Genomic DNA, 15,173 nt, shown 5'->3' with positions numbered 1-15,173 from the left:
CTTCTTTAGGGGTGGTTTGCTTTTCTATTCGTATTTACAGAGAACTAGTACAAGCACCTGGATCTAAAAATAGATTGAAGAGGAAGTTATCGGCATGCAACAGTAGCAGAAATAAAGTGGTGGGAAAGAGGGCACACATGGTCAGAACAGCTTTGCAGAAGACTGCAGCCTGCCTGTATTGTCACAAAAATAAAGGGAAGTATACAGTGCTGTAAAATCCCTCCCGGCCAGAGGCAAAATCCTTTCACCTATAAAGGGTTAAGAAGCTAATGTAACCTCGCTGGTACCTGACCCAAAATGACCAATGAGGGGACAAGATACTTTCAAATCTGGAAGGGGGGGAGAAAAAGGCTTTTGTCTGTCTGTGTGATACTTTTGCTGGGAACAGATCAAGGATGCAAGTTCTCCAACTCCTGTAGAGTTAGTAAGTAATTTAGCTAAAAAATGTGTTAGGTTTTCTTTGTTTTGGCTTGTAAATTCGCTGTGCTGGAGGAAATGTGTATTCCTGTTTTTGTGTCTTTTTGTAATGTAAGGTTTTGCCTGGAGGGATTCTCTGTGTTTTGAATCTGACTGCCTGTAAGATTATCTTCCATTCTGATCTTACAGAGTTGTTCTCTTATCTTTTTTTGTTCTTCTAATAAAGTTCTGGGTTTTTTAAAGAATCTGATTTGGATTTTTTGGGTCTTAAAAATCCAAGGCTGGTCTGTGCTCATCTTGTTTATTCTCAAGCCTCCCCAGGAAAGGGGGTGTAGGGCTTGGGGGGATATTTTGGGGGAAGACGTCTCCAAATGGGCTCTTTCCCTGGTCTTTGTCTAAGACGCTTGGTGGGGGCAGCATACGATTCAAGGCCAAGGCAAAGTTTGTGCCTTGGAGAAGTTTTTAACCTAAGCTGGTAAGAATGAGCGAAGGGGGTCTTGCATGCAGGTCCCCACACCGGTACCCCAGAGTTCAGAGTATGGGAGGGACCCTGATACGAGTTATGTATATGAACACGTGACTTATACTCAGACAATGGAACAGGAGTGGAATATGCTGGGATGCATCATGCCTAGCTTGAGGTGCATGAGGAGAGTTGTGTGAAGCCTGCATCTGCCCACACTGTACCTCCCTTGAGTCAGCTGTGCCATTACCACCCCCACACACACACATACACACCCCCTCACTGAAACCCAGAAATACTCATAGCCAGCACACACACACACATCCAGAATTCAAAATGGTCTTAATTAAACTGCCAACTATATGCAGGGACTGGTAGTCTCAGAGTGCGACAGATAAAGTGTATTTAACTTGCTCTATTTCCCTACTTCTCTCTCTTGCTGGGCAGAGGAACTGCCCTCTTTGTAAACAGAGAAGAACCAATTTAAACAAGTATGCTCTGAGATAAGGTGATAAGACAAAATGTCATGAATCCTGACAAAATATAAAACAAATTAGCACATGAAGAGCTATCAGTTGTCCAGTCTGTCTCTAAGGAAGTCTAAGACTACACCTTCCTCCCCTTTTAAAAAGGGTTTTCTTCCTTTGGCTCATCATAGAATGGTATTCACGGTGCATAAAAATAGTGCAAAGAAAGGGATTAAAGGAAAGTTTCTTTAGCAGAGGGGGTATAACAATTCAATGGCTGGAAGTTGAAGCTAGATGAATTCAGAATGGAAATAAAGCATACATTTTTAACAGTGAGAGTTATTAAAGATTGGAACAATATACCCAGGGTTGTAGTAGATTCTCCATCACTGATAATTTGTAAATCAAGATTGGATATTCTTCTAAAAGATCTGCTCTAGGAATTATTTTGGGGAAGTTCTATGGCCAGTGTTATTCAAGAGGTCAGACTAGATGATCATAATATATTCCTGGGGGAATACTGCGACAAAACTTAAATTCTGCACAAATTTTAAAATTCTGCATATTTTATTTGCCAAAAACACAATATAATCATGCCAATTTCAATTATTTTGGCAATTTATTTCAAAATACCTGTCAGCAAGTATGTCTAACAATACAGCCGACAAAAAAAGATTCAGGAAATGTTTTTTTGACAAATAGATTCCTTACTAGGCATATTAATACAGAACTTGATGTATCTTTGTTAACAGTTCTCTTCTCTTTCAGTGAAATTAAATATTTAAACAAAGTCATTATACAAACGTATTGTAATGACCTGGCCTAAGAGGGCACTAGCATCCTTAAGTACTGTTTTGTGTGTCTGTCATGTGTTGTCCAAGTTCGAGCTTGTGTGTGTATTGTAAGGTTTTTGGATCATGCCACTAGCGGGAGTGGAGTTGGTGAGTTAGCAATAGTTTAGTTGTAGGATAGTGGATGGTTAGCATGGGGGAAGGGAGACCCAGGGTAGAGTGTGTGTGTGTGGGGGGGGGGGTGTTTATGTGGGTTGGGTCATGTACATGGTTTGTCAGCCAAGACCCCTTTGTCTCCGGAGGTGGTATGCACACCCGTGCCAGGCGCAGGTGGGAACGCTGGGTGTGTGTGTGTGCGCAGTGATAGGTGGATTCAGGCTGGCAGGGAATATAAAAGGGAGGGTCACAAGTCACGACCAATTTAATTTAACAGTACCCCATAAGGTTTTTACATTGAGCCCCTCTGCTCACACAGCCAAAGTGCTCATGTGTGCGCAAAGACACTATGTGTATATGTAACTAATATATTTGAAACAAGCAAAACTGGAAAAAGGAAGCATTTTGGTGGAAATCTCAAAATCTGCATGAAAAATAAAATTCTGCAGGAAACATTAATTCTGCATTACACAGAGGTGCAGAATTCCAGCAGGAGTAAAAAAGTGTCCTTTCTCACCCTGGAATTTATGAAAATTACAATGGAAGAATAAAGTTTCCAATCTACAGATACTGTTTAAAAGCATGACTAAATGACTAAATTATTTATTGAAAGTTACATCTGTAATTGAAATATGGGCCATGAGGCAGCCTTAGCATCAGTTTGATGACCTGTTTGAAGACAAGATGATCAGAGCTGCAGTCAGACACAGAAAGCAGCAGGGTTTTTTCCCCCACACCTCTTTTAAAGTCAAAGTAGTTTTCCTGAAAGAAGCGGGGGGAGAAATAGAAATTACTTTAAAAGACCTGTGGAAGTATTGTGCTGTTCCCTGTTTGTCTGCAGCTCTGATCTCCCTACCCCTGGATGATTGTATTTCAGTGGTAGGAGATTGGGATGTTTCTATTCTATTTGGGTTCTTATATTACACTCATCCTTTTGAGTAAAACATCTAGTTTTGCTCTACGAGAGCTGCTATGGGAACACAAGAAGTTTATTCACATGCCATGACAGAGTTTGACTCCCTGTCTTTGGTGGGTTTACTCTAAGGAAGATGAAACAAAAACATTTTACAGACCAACTTACCAGCTAATGTGTTTTCTGTGGCTCAGTTGAGACTGTGCAGACTTTGGATCTTCCCTTGCTCTGAGACAAGATACTGACTAGTCGGCATCCAGGATTTTCCCACTCATTGGGGCTCCTTCTGCTTCTCCAGTTTGAGTCCCTATCTGAAGAAAATGTATTAGCCTGCTCTACCTCCCAGAGGAGAGTCTCTCATCAAAGCCTGCCAGGATGGGGATCTGTGTGGTCTCCATCGAGCCATGGAAAGCAAATTAGAAGGTAAAGTTGGGAGTAGGATTTATCTTTCAGTGGCTTGGCTGACACAGCAGTAGCTGGGCTCTGTATAGCTGTACACCCTATAGAAAGACAGCCAAGGAAGGGAGGTAAGAGAGTTGGCTGAATGAGAAGAGGAAGCCGCTGGCTGCGGGAGGAGGGAGAAAGAGAACCTGACCCCTTCTGAGTGCAGAAGGAAACCCTACTCTAAGCAACTGTACTCAAGGGCAGTGAACCTAGCCAATAGTGTCTAGTGAAAGAGTACAGGGAACACCAGGTGGCAGCTATGGACACTTCCAGTCTCTGGCCTAGGAGGTAACTCCAGTGTCATGGACTCTAAGTCTCACTGGCAGGGAACTTTTGTGGCCTCATAAGCCTCCTGGTTACCAGACCTGATCCACTTGACCAGGATGTATCTGAACATGATGAGGCCTTTCCCCAAACCCTGGAAGAGATGGAAATGGGGGATCCATTTCACCTGAAGGCTTCTCGTCTGTCTAATTACCCTTGAGGGCCCTGCTGAGGCCCAAGGTGTGCCAGGCATTTTCCTTCCTGAGTCAGGACAAGATAGATACTTTGATGCATGGATCAGATGAGAGGAGGATTGGACTTTTGGCAAAAACAAGAACACATGCAAAGGACATCTTGGTCATTAGGGAATATCAAATAGGGAAGACTACAGGCAAGTGCAGGTAGCTCTTCCATTCTGTTCTCCCCAGAGTTATTGTTACTCAGGAACTTTCAGGATGCAGGACTGCAGACCTGAGAACAAGTATTAGATTCCTCAAAGACACTGGGCAGCTAATTGAAGAGTGGACTTCAGTAATACTGATACCAGATAAGAGGATCTCTTGATCCCCAAACAGACTCCTGAACACAGTGGCAAGAACCCTGAGCAGGGTCAGAGACTAGGCCTTTGATAGAAACCTTCTTCAGGAAATCAAAGATGGCTGTCACTCTGGTCCATCTAGCTGGGGGGGGCGGGGAAACCCTCTTACCTGCATCATCTGGAACAGAACCATCCACACAATAGACAACAAAAGATGTCGTCATTTTTGCTGTCGGTACAGCAGTGTCTGGACCACCCTATCAAAAATGTACAACTCCTTTAAGAGTGTCTTATTGCAAACCAGGCTGAGAAATGTGGGTGTCAGGGCCTGAGAACATTACTGAGCCATGCTGACAAAGGTCTTAGCCTAGGAACAGAGGACTTCTAATCTCTTGGAAAAGCATCAGCAGGTCCATGTAGCAAGCCTGCCAGTCTCAGGCAACTAGGATTAAGGGAGTCCCTATGACAAGCAGGAAACCTCCATATGAGCACTGGGAAGAGGGAAAGCACATGCCAAGAGGAACATTCCAAGGAAAAGCAAACATGGACTAGACTAGTATTGCTAGTCTGGGTACCTGCTGCCAAAAAAAATGAACATTTGTTGGTAAGAGGGCAATTACAGCGAGGATTCCCCATTTCTTAGAATGGGTAAACTAGTGGGGAATTCTGTAAAACACCTCACCAACCCATGCCCAAACAAGCGTTCCAAACTTTCTTGAGATTCTTTTAGAGGGATCTAGGGCTCAGCTCTCTAAGTGAGATTGCCTCTCCCCTCTACTGAAATGTGGGCAACTGGAAAAGTCACACAAACTTGAAGAATCACTAGCTAATCGGAGATCTTTTTACTAAGAAGGTTATGCTTGGGACCTAAATAAGTCTCTAGATCAGGGGTGGTCAAACTTTTTGACCCAAGGGCCACATCTAGGAATAGAAATGATATGGCGGGCCATGAATACTCACAACATTGGGGTTGGGGTGCAAGAGGGGGTGAGGGCTCTGGTTGGGGGTGTGGGCTCTGGGGTGGTGCCAAAAATGAGTTCAGGGTGCAGGAGGGGGCTCCAGGCTGGGGTGCAGGGGGGTTGAGGGCTCCAGCTGGGGGTGCAGATGAGGAGTCTGGGGTGTAGAAGGGTGCTCCAGGCTGGGACTGAGGGGTTCAGGGGGCCGGAAGGGGATCAGGACTGGGGCAGAAGGTAGGGGTGTGGGAAGGGGTGCAGGCACCAGCTGGGGGTATGGGCTCTGGGGTGGGGCTGAGGAGTTTGGGGTGCAGGAAGGTGCTCCGGGCTGGGATCAAGGAATCCGGAGGGCGGGAGAGGGATCAGGGCTGGGGCAGGGTTTTGGGGCATGGGGAAAGGCTCCAGGTGGTGCTTACCTCAAGCAGCTCCCGGAAGCAGCGGCATGTCCCTTCTCTGGCTCCTATGCAGAGGCGCAGCCAGGCAGCTCTGTGTGTTGTCCTGTCCGCAGGCATCGCCCCTTTAGCTCCCATTGGCTGTCGTTCCTGGGGTAGGGGCAGCATGCAGAACAGAACCCCCTGGCTGCCCCCACGCATAGGAGCTGGAGAAGGGCCATGCTGCTGCTTCCGGGAGCCACATGGAGTGGTCCAAGACCCTGCTCCCCGCCTGGAGCACCGGAGCAGGGCAAGCCCCAGACCCTGCTCCTCAGTGGAAGCTCAAGGGCCGTAGTTTGCCCACCCCAGCTCTAGACAGTGAAAAAGTCCCCAAGTAAATCCCTAGGTGGCCTTTTAAAGTCTTTTTAGGTAACTCCTGGAGGTCAAAGGCTCCTGGTAAGATAAAGCAGCCAGGGAGTACCCACTGACCCACTCACAGGACAAAAAGAAAAGGAGTACTTGTGGCACCTTAGAGACTAACCAATTTATTTGAGCACAAGCTTTCGTGAGCTACAGCTCACTTCATCCACTGAATGCATCTGATGAAGTGAGCTGTAGCTCACGAAAGCTTATGCTCAAATAAATTGGTTAGTCTCTAAGGTGCCCCAAGTACTCCTTTTCTTTTTGCGAATACAGACTAACATGGCTGCTACTCTGAAACTCACAGGACAGAGAACACAAGGGTGGTTCATTGACACATCTGCCCTGGATCAAGTTTCTTCCCTCCATGCCAAGTGGTTGTCTCAGCCTGTGATGGGGTTGGTGTCCCTGTCCCTCAAACTGTCCTTTACCTTGAGGTGGTAAGACCTAAGGGCTAAAATCGAGAGGGTAACTCTGATTCACAGGGCAGTGGGGCCTAGTGGCCAGAGCCAATAGAATTACCCTGGTACGCAGGGAAGTGAGGCCTAGCGCCCGGAGTTAATATAGTTATCCTGATTGGCAGGGCAATGAGATCTAGTGGCTGGAGTCAAAGGGATTCACCTTGATTCACAGGGCAGCACAGCCTAGCAGCCAGAGTCAATGGAGTTGCCTTGAATCGCAGGGCAGTAAGGCCTACTGGCGAGACTCGATGGGCCACCACCTGGGGAAGGTGTTGCAGCAGGCATAGGGGGACCCAGGGCCACCCTGCTCCAGCTGGTCCCAGCCCACGACCCTAACAGTACGTCAGCAGGGTTCCAACCAAAACACACTAACTTCCCACTGGATTGTAGTGTGTCATTCCCCGCCCCCCTCCCAGGCCACTTCCTACCATACCTTTTGGAGCTGTAGTTGAGGTCTCGGTGCTTTTTTGCTGCATGCATTTACAAGTGACTTGGATCCCTCTTGGACATCCACAGGCACTTGGGTGTCAGTCTGGGTCTCCGTGGCTCCGGCTTCCACAGTCGGGGAGGGTTCCAGCTGTTCCCAGGCTGGAGCGTGTAAGGACGGTCCTTCCTCCCCAATGATCCACCCAGACTGAGCTGAGCTGCATCTGGAGCATGCCCAGCAGGAACATGGCTTCCTCAGCTCAGTGAAAAGTTAATCCTTCCCCATCCAGTGTGGGGTGAGTTCACCCCATCACATAGCCCTAGACATCTCTCTAGAGAAGCAAAGAGGGCTGGTTTTGTGTATCAAGGGCCCCAGATGGGAAGTGGTGATCTAGAAGTAAAAGTTCCATAAGTTTTAACCCCTCCACACACATTTACTAATGCTTTTTCATGAAGATAGGTTACAGCAAAATTTTGTTCATGAAGTGGGTCACTTCTTGTATATTTGCTTGTGAATTTTAGGCTAATATAAGGACTCATTTTTCTTTTCACCCACTCTAGGAAATCATTTAAGTTGTACCAGCCGTGCACTGGAAAATGTAAATTTAAATTTGGTTTGAGGGCTCTCCCAGCCCTCTCCTTCTCAAAGAAATTTACCAGTCTACCCATTCCAATCTGAGGTAAGCCTCCACCGTAGGCCTTCTTGAAAAATGCTAGAAGCAATTATGGCGTAAAGATTCCACTTGAAAAGGGCATGAACAGATATACCTAAAATATAGACAGCACCAAGTAATGCCATCCTCTAGGTTTCCCCAAAGTTTACTGTTAGATTTTAAGCTTTTCAGGGCATGGACTGTCTTGTTGCTGTGCCTAGTACATGGTCATAAAACCTTTTATTCTGCATAAAGACCAGTAATTTTAACTATGTTTTGGTTTAAATGCAGCAGGAATTGCTGTGCCAGCAATACAGCATGGTAACTTTCATATGAACATAATTTTTGGCGGCCAATTACCAACCTGGAATTTAGCCAGGACACTTTACTGCCATCCCTCTTGAAGAGTACCACAGGTTGTTTAAAATTAGCTCTAAGAGTTTAAATAAGTTTAAAAGTGGTTTGAAAGGGATCATTCAAGCTCAAAAGCTAATTCAGTATTCAAGTATGTCATGAAGCCAAAATTAGCAGGTAGTAAATGCCCATGACAAAAATGCTGTAAAACCAGCGCTTCCTTAACTTTTCACAGTCCCATCTCTCCCCCCACCCCTCCTGCCCACTCCACTCCTGGCTGGGGCTGGACAGGGGTAAGGGGACCAAGGCTGGGGATGGATCTGGGTCCAGGAGTGGAGCCACAGCTGGTCCTGGGGCCAGGGCCAAGAGCAGAGCCAGAGAGAGCCACGGCTGGAGCAGAGCTGGGGGTGGAGTGAGGCTGGGTGGCACTCCCACTCTTCCCACATGGGCTGGCCCAGGCCCGAATGTTCCTCCGCATCCCCGTTTAGGGACCTCTGCTGTAGCCAGGGTGTTCATCACAAGAAACAGGAAGTAGGGAGCAAAAGCACTATCCTACTATTTTTGTTACTGTGAAGTGGATACAACTGCTTCTATGACCACGGTAAAAAAAAATGGGTAAGAATCCTAGTGCCAACATAGTAAACGTTGTACAGTAGAACCTGAGTTAAGAACACTAGTTACAAACTGACCAGTCAACCATACACCCCATTTGGAACCAGAAGTTCACAATCAGAAGTTCAGTTACAACTTCCATTCCTGAAGTATTTGTAACTCAGGTTCTACTGTACATCCAGTCAGACTCAAACCAGTATTTTCCATTTTAGCCTTTCAGTCAAGTGAGACAGAATTCATCTCCATGCCTCTATCAGGACCTCCTTTCCAGTTTAAGCCCCTCCCCCCATATGCAATTTGTATCCACAGCTATATGCTAATACAACAGAAAAGTAGGGTAACCACCATTTCAGCTACTGCCAATGATTAATGATTCCTCAAATGCCAGTAACAGAAAATATGCCACAGCTGTTCTGAATACAAGCATTTGAGTGTTTTCAGTTGACTAGCATGAAGATTAATCACAGTCACATCAGTGACAGCCTGATGAATATGTATAAATCAACTCCACTTCTAATCAGTCTAATTTAGCTTAAATTGGGGCTCTAGAGATGGACATGTCTAAAGCTATTCCAAGTAGTAACAGATCCCCTTAATTCCAAAAATAAATGAATCAAGTTGTGCTATTTTAAATGGATAGCATCAACTTGGAAAATCACTTGTCTGCCAATTTTGTAGCTAGTATACCTCTAAATAGGAGACTAAGTTGGGGGAACCACATTTTGTATATTTATCTAGTCATTTTCTGTTGCTACAAAAGCAAACATGAAAAGAAAAAGCTGTACTAGTTTCAAGAAAATGCTTTTTTCATGTTCACATTGCCCCTTTAAGGACCTAGTAAGTATATCTTTCAGATACTTCAACATTGCAGTTGTGTTCTAGCTCACGAGGCTTCCTGTATGACAGCTATTGTGTCACGTGCACTGATTCAAGGTGGATATAGTTCACAAGTAAATGAATCAACCTAGTAAATTCAGGGCCAAAGCCTGAAAACAGTGCCAAGCAGTGAAGTGCATTTGGAAATCTGCAGCATGCCAGGTCTTCCTCCAAACCCCTATCCCAGTTTGCTTGCAGTCTCCGAATTCTACTCCAGTAGCAGGGGCAGCTCATTTATTTTAAACATGGTCTCCATTCCATTAGCTAGGGAGTCTAAGAGGCTACCAAACTCTTGCTTATAGACAGCCAGAGACTGTAGCGAGAAAAAAATGGTCCATTCATTCAGGTGCACCCCTCCCTGACACAGAAAAACCAACTTACTATTAAATAATTTATTAGGCAATAATACACTTTTAGCATCAAGCTCTTATGTACATGCACATAGAACTTCTACCGACTACCCTACTCGGGGACTTTAGCTCTTTTGCCCTTGGCCTTGCGGACCTCTTCGATCAAATCTTTCAAATACTGGATTTCTTTGCTCAGGGAATCGGCCTTCTCCTTCAATGCCTCATTCTTCTGCTCTAGCTCCTGGCACTCCCCAGACAGGGCCTCCTGTTCTGCCCTCTTCTTCTGCCGGTAACGTGTGGCAGCTGTCTTATTCTGCTCCATCTTCTTCAGTTTTTTATCAGCTCTTTTTTCTCCCTTCACCTTTGCTGACACTACCTTCTCAGCAGGATGATCATATGGTTTGGACCGCACTGAATCACAAATGGGGTCTGTGGGAAACTGACTATCATTGAGAGATTCTACAGAAGTGGTTGGACTGTGTTGGGGGGTCCCCAGATAAGACTCTGGGCTCATGCATATTCCACTATCATCTGAGTGGGCTTCCTCCTCTTTCTCCAACTTGGGGAACACCACCACAAATGTGGTGGCTTCTGCCTTTCTGTCTCCTTCCAGTACATCAACTTCACTGCCTAGATCTAAACTAAAAGATTGGTCTGGAGTGGAAGTCAGGGACCCTGGGGAGAGGGGAAGAGACAAAAGGAGAGTCAGTGAGGCCACCTGATCTACTCCAATTGGAGATTCAGGGTGATGGATGATTGGGTCAGTTATCAGTGGAGGTTCTTTGTCGTGAATTTCCTGGGTAGGAGGGTCTAATAGATCACACGTGTCTTCCAACGTGGCCATGAGCTCGTCTGGAGAGACGGTGGCTTCCAAATCATCCATTCCTAACAGGGCATCAAAGTCAAATTCCTTCAGATCCATCTTCTCCACCATCCAATCCATGCCTGAGAAGGCATCCTCTGCAACACAGGGAAACTTAATTACCATAAAAGTACAACAGTCACACTCTCAATCAACTCAAGCCTTCTGAAAAAACTCAGGATGCAAAATATTTTGCTTTTTTCCCCTCAATCCATCCTCTTGTTGCTAAACTTTTTCACATGCAAATTTATCAAATCTAATACTTGCAGCAGATTCTTCTGCCATCACTTTCATGTGTTCTGCACAGCAGAGGGCTGCTTAGGCCTAATTTTTAGGCCTCACCCAGACTGGACCCAAGCCCACCTGACTGGGGGGGGTCAAATTGTTCTCTGACCTAACCCCAAGCCAGCACCACCACTGCCTCATGCCCATGGGGTCAGCTCTCCTTTGTGTGTCCCTTGGGTTGGCACAACAGGGCATGAATCGTCAGCTTTGTGGCTCTGCTCCTGCCATCCACTAGCATGAGACTCTTCGGCGTGCAAACTCACTGTGCTGTGGACTGAGGTTTCTGGCAGGACAAGAGGCTGCACCAACCTGACTCCAAGAGGGTCTGGTTGTTTTCCCACCTGATACTTGTCATTTGTTCTGGGATGAGTTGCAGGGCTCTACTATACAGGACAAAACAACCCTGATAGTGACTTATGACATTCCACTTTTCTCTGGCTCCTCCAATCTCTACATAGAATTGAAGTGTTTGGGGAGAGACTTCTAAGAGATAAGTGAAAGCAAATGACAGCAACATTCTCATATCTTGTGGGACCCTTCCCCAAAGTATAGGCTTCTGAACCATATGTGGAACATGGAGGGAGATGCTCAATTCTAAACAGACACCGCTGTTTCATCATTTAAACAGCTCACTGGTTAATTATAACAATGGCAGAATGTTAAGTGATATGCAAATATTTAACGATAGGACACTAGATGGGAACACTCCCTAGTCTAAACTGATCCAAATTGATATATTTCCTTTGTGAATAAAGTAATGCATTACCCTGGCTGTTATCTGTGTTTTTGCCCAAACTATCCACAGCCAGCCAATTGGAGGAGACTGCCTTAGCCTTGTCGCTGGAGAACCCATGCGAACGGAGGGGCTTGGCCACCTCCAGGTAGTCATCTAGAAGTCCTAGGCTTTCCTCAGCCACCGAAGACAACTGGTTGAAGGGGGACAGTAAACCCCCCAACGGCATCTCGTTGTTCAAGAGGCTCATCCTGGTGATGTTTTAATGCTTTTTTGTCAAAGAGTGAAGATGAGTAGGTGTCTTTGTCAATTACAGCAATGCTGCTGTGAGGTGCTTTGAAAAACCTGGAGCAAAGATAAAAGATGATTTGTTATATAGCAGAAACAGCCATTTGTGTTTGATTTGATTTAAATACTGAATGTTCTCTACTGGTGTAGAAATGTCACTTTCAACAAAACAAAAACGTTCCACTATCAAAACCAGGTTATGGAACACTAAGCAGACTGGGGTTGCCTCCCTTTTCAGGATCTCGCTTTTTCTGTCAGACACATTCTTTGCACTTTGACCCGGTCCAGGCTGGTCTCAGAATTCTGTCCCCACAACAGGGCCATATGGTAACACCTAACATGGTGCTCATTAAGTCTTAACAAAAGGGCCACTCAAGTTTCCTCGTGACCAAATATGGTCATACCTACTGCTAGAGCCCCACCCACCACTCTGCGGTGACTCATGCGCAGGACTCTTGCGCCGAAGCCAAGCTGCAGCCATTTCATGTTCCTGCTCCTGGGCCTCTGTCTCCACCCTATAAATAGGCGGCCATTTTGTGCCTCCTGCCACGTTTCCACTGGGGCTACTCCTACAGCTGGTGGCGTTCAAGAGCCGAGCGGCGTTGAACAGCTCGGACTCGTGGCCAGGGGAGGAGAGCGCTTACTGCACAGCTCGGAAGCGGACGTTTCAGGACAACATGGGCTGCCGCCTGGAAACTCAATCAGGGCTTACAAAATCGTGGGGCACCTGGGCGAGAGGCTGAACGAGCAGCCTGTCCCGTCCGTGGCTGCGGCCATAGCGCTCCTCCCGAGAGCCGAGCCCTGGGGACCCGCGCGGCTCCAGCGGCTCGGCGTGGAAAGGCGGCGAGAGACAGAGCTCAGGGCTACAGAACCATGTGCCGACCGACCCCCCCCCCCGGATGGAGCGCTCCAGCCCTGGCTGAGCGAAATGGTTTCTCCCTGGGCTAAGAGGAATTCACCCCCATCCCCTCAATATGGTATTTCCCAGTAACGCGCTCCCCCCCCCAACAGGGAATGGAAACGCGCAATGGAACGTTCAGAACGTCTCGAGCGGACCATTCCTTTCCCCCCCCGCCCCTCGCGCGAGACTAACTCCCTCGCTACGGACTACACCATTCTCAGCCCTCCCCCCCCACCAGGGGAGAAACCATTCGCCAACATAGGGGAGGCCTTCTCAGCGCCCTATCCCCTCCCCGGCTCGGCCAGATCAGGCCCGGTGGGGGACCGGGGGCCCTGCCCCCAACCCCCGTACTCACGCCATGGTTGCAGACGCCGGGGATGAGCCGAGGACGCCGCTGCTGTTGCTGCGCCCGCTGCACTGGCCGATGCCGCTGCTGGCCCTGCCGCCGTTACCAAGCCATGGCGGCGGCAGCAAGGCTCCTCCGGGTCAGGCGAGTCCCAGCTGCACCCACGCACACAACCACCCAGAGACCTAAACAGACAGACAATGAGAGGGCGCGTCCCGCGCTCCCCCCTTATATAGCTGCCGCCTTCTTTCCCCCACAAAATGAGACCCGGTAACACTGTATCCTTCCGCCACGTTCACCGCGCGCTCAAAACTGCCTGGGCGATTCGAAGGGCTCTTTGCCCAGCTACCGTCCCCTGCCTGGCTAAAGGCACCACGAATCTTGGTCTCGCACACGGCAGAGGTCGTGGCTAGCGAACACTCGGCAGAAGGATCACAGGACTATTTTATTTCACTCTAACACGGTACCTCATTGACTAGGCGTGACGTCACGCACAGACAGGGGCGGGGCCTCACAGCGCCTCCAGCTGAGCCTGGCCAAAGACGGGCTCCGAGCTCAGCACGGCACAGGGAATACCACGTGGTCTTGTAAACCGCTGATTGGTTGATACCGGGCGTTCACGTATGCTGCGGGCTACCATTGGTTAGGGTGAGAGAAAGACGCAAACGGCGGGAGCCGCAGCTGGGGGGACTGCGCTTCGGCGCTGAATGGCGGGGTGGGCAGAGCCAGGGGGCCTGTGTGGTGCTGCAACGTGCGCGGCCCGGACAGCCTTGCAGCCCCGCCCCCACGCCAGCTCTGCCCCCCACTGCTCCTCCGCCTGCTGGGCCAGCCCCCCACCATGCCAGCTCTACCCCCGCGGTGCCAACTCCCACCACGCCTGCCCTTCCCCCTGCCATGCCAGCTTTGCCACCCCACTGCGGTGCCAACCCCCACCATGCCTGCTCTTCCCCCTCCACTGCCCCTCCCCCTGTGGTGCCATCACTGCCCCCTGCTCTCCCCCTGCTGTACCAGCCCTGCCCACTCCCTTACTGTCCTCCCTGCTCTGCCAGCCCTGCCCCCCCCAGCACCCTCCCTTTGCTGTGCCAGCCCCATCCCCACTGCTCCTCACCTACTGCCCTTCTCCCGGCTGTGCCAGCCCTGCCCCCAGCATCCTCCCTCTGCTGTGCCAGCCCTGCCCCTAATGCCCCTTCCCTCATCGTGCCAGCCCTGCCTCCCACTGCCCTCTCCCTGCTATTTCATCGCTGCCCCCAGTGCCCCCCTGCTCTCCCAGTCCCTCCCCCCACCGTGCCGGCCTTGCTCTCAGCACCACCCCGCTTTCCCTTGATCCCTCTCTCTTCAGTGCCAGCCCTGCCTCCACTTTCCCTTGCTCCCCCAGCCATGCCAGCCTTGCCCCCCAGTACCCTTGTTGCCCCTCTCCCCACTGTGCCTCTCGCTTCCCCTTGGCCGTCCCCTCCTCCTGCTGTGCCAGCCTTGCCCTCCAGTGCACCGTGCTCTTCCATGGCCCCTCCCCCTGCCATGCTAGCTTTGCCCCCCTCTTTCTCTTGCTCCCCCATGGCTCCTCCCCCAAGCTGTGCCAGCCCTGCTCCCCCCCCCACCTTCCCTTGCTGACTCAGGTGTATTCAGTTATAATTAGATGTTTTTGCATAACGCCAACCTTAGAAACTCAGCCTCGGCTCTGGCAGTCAGGCATCATTATCAGGAATAAAGGTTTTGCAGGACAAACTTGTGCCCTCAGCTACTTCTGGCAGAAGCCATATCCTCTTCAAGTTATGGCCTTAGCAACACGTGTGGAAGCTAATGGCCTTCATTGGGTTTGCACAGCTGTAACT

General features: G+C 48.8%; 1 protein-coding gene across 1 annotated transcript; it reads right to left on the bottom strand.

Annotated features, from left to right (window-relative positions):
• Positions 1-9,956: 9,956 nt before the first annotated feature.
• Positions 9,957-13,568, bottom strand: ATF4 (activating transcription factor 4). Its single transcript, XM_074941609.1, has 3 exons — positions 13,354-13,568; positions 11,843-12,154; positions 9,957-10,889 (listed from the first exon to the last, which is right to left on the bottom strand). Exons 2-3 carry the CDS (start codon positions 12,057-12,059, stop codon positions 10,042-10,044), a joined length of 1,065 nt encoding a protein of 354 aa, XP_074797710.1. The 5' UTR covers positions 12,060-12,154; positions 13,354-13,568; the 3' UTR covers positions 9,957-10,041.
• Positions 13,569-15,173: the final 1,605 nt, after the last annotated feature.

Source organism: Natator depressus, chromosome 1 (assembly GCF_965152275.1).
Source record: "Natator depressus isolate rNatDep1 chromosome 1, rNatDep2.hap1, whole genome shotgun sequence".
In the NCBI taxonomy this organism is placed as follows: Eukaryota; Metazoa; Chordata; order Testudines; family Cheloniidae; genus Natator; species Natator depressus.
This window is presented reverse-complemented; position numbering and strand designations above follow the sequence as displayed.

Excerpts from the sequence above, each read along its gene's own strand:
- ATF4 (XM_074941609.1), bottom strand. The coding sequence starts at position 12,059 with ATGAGCCTCTTGAACAACGAGATGCCGTTGGGGGGTTTACTGTCCCCC. Across the intron at positions 10,890-11,842 it reads AAACACAGATAACAGCCAGG|AGGATGCCTTCTCAGGCATG; the intron begins GTAATGCATTAC and ends CCTGTGTTGCAG.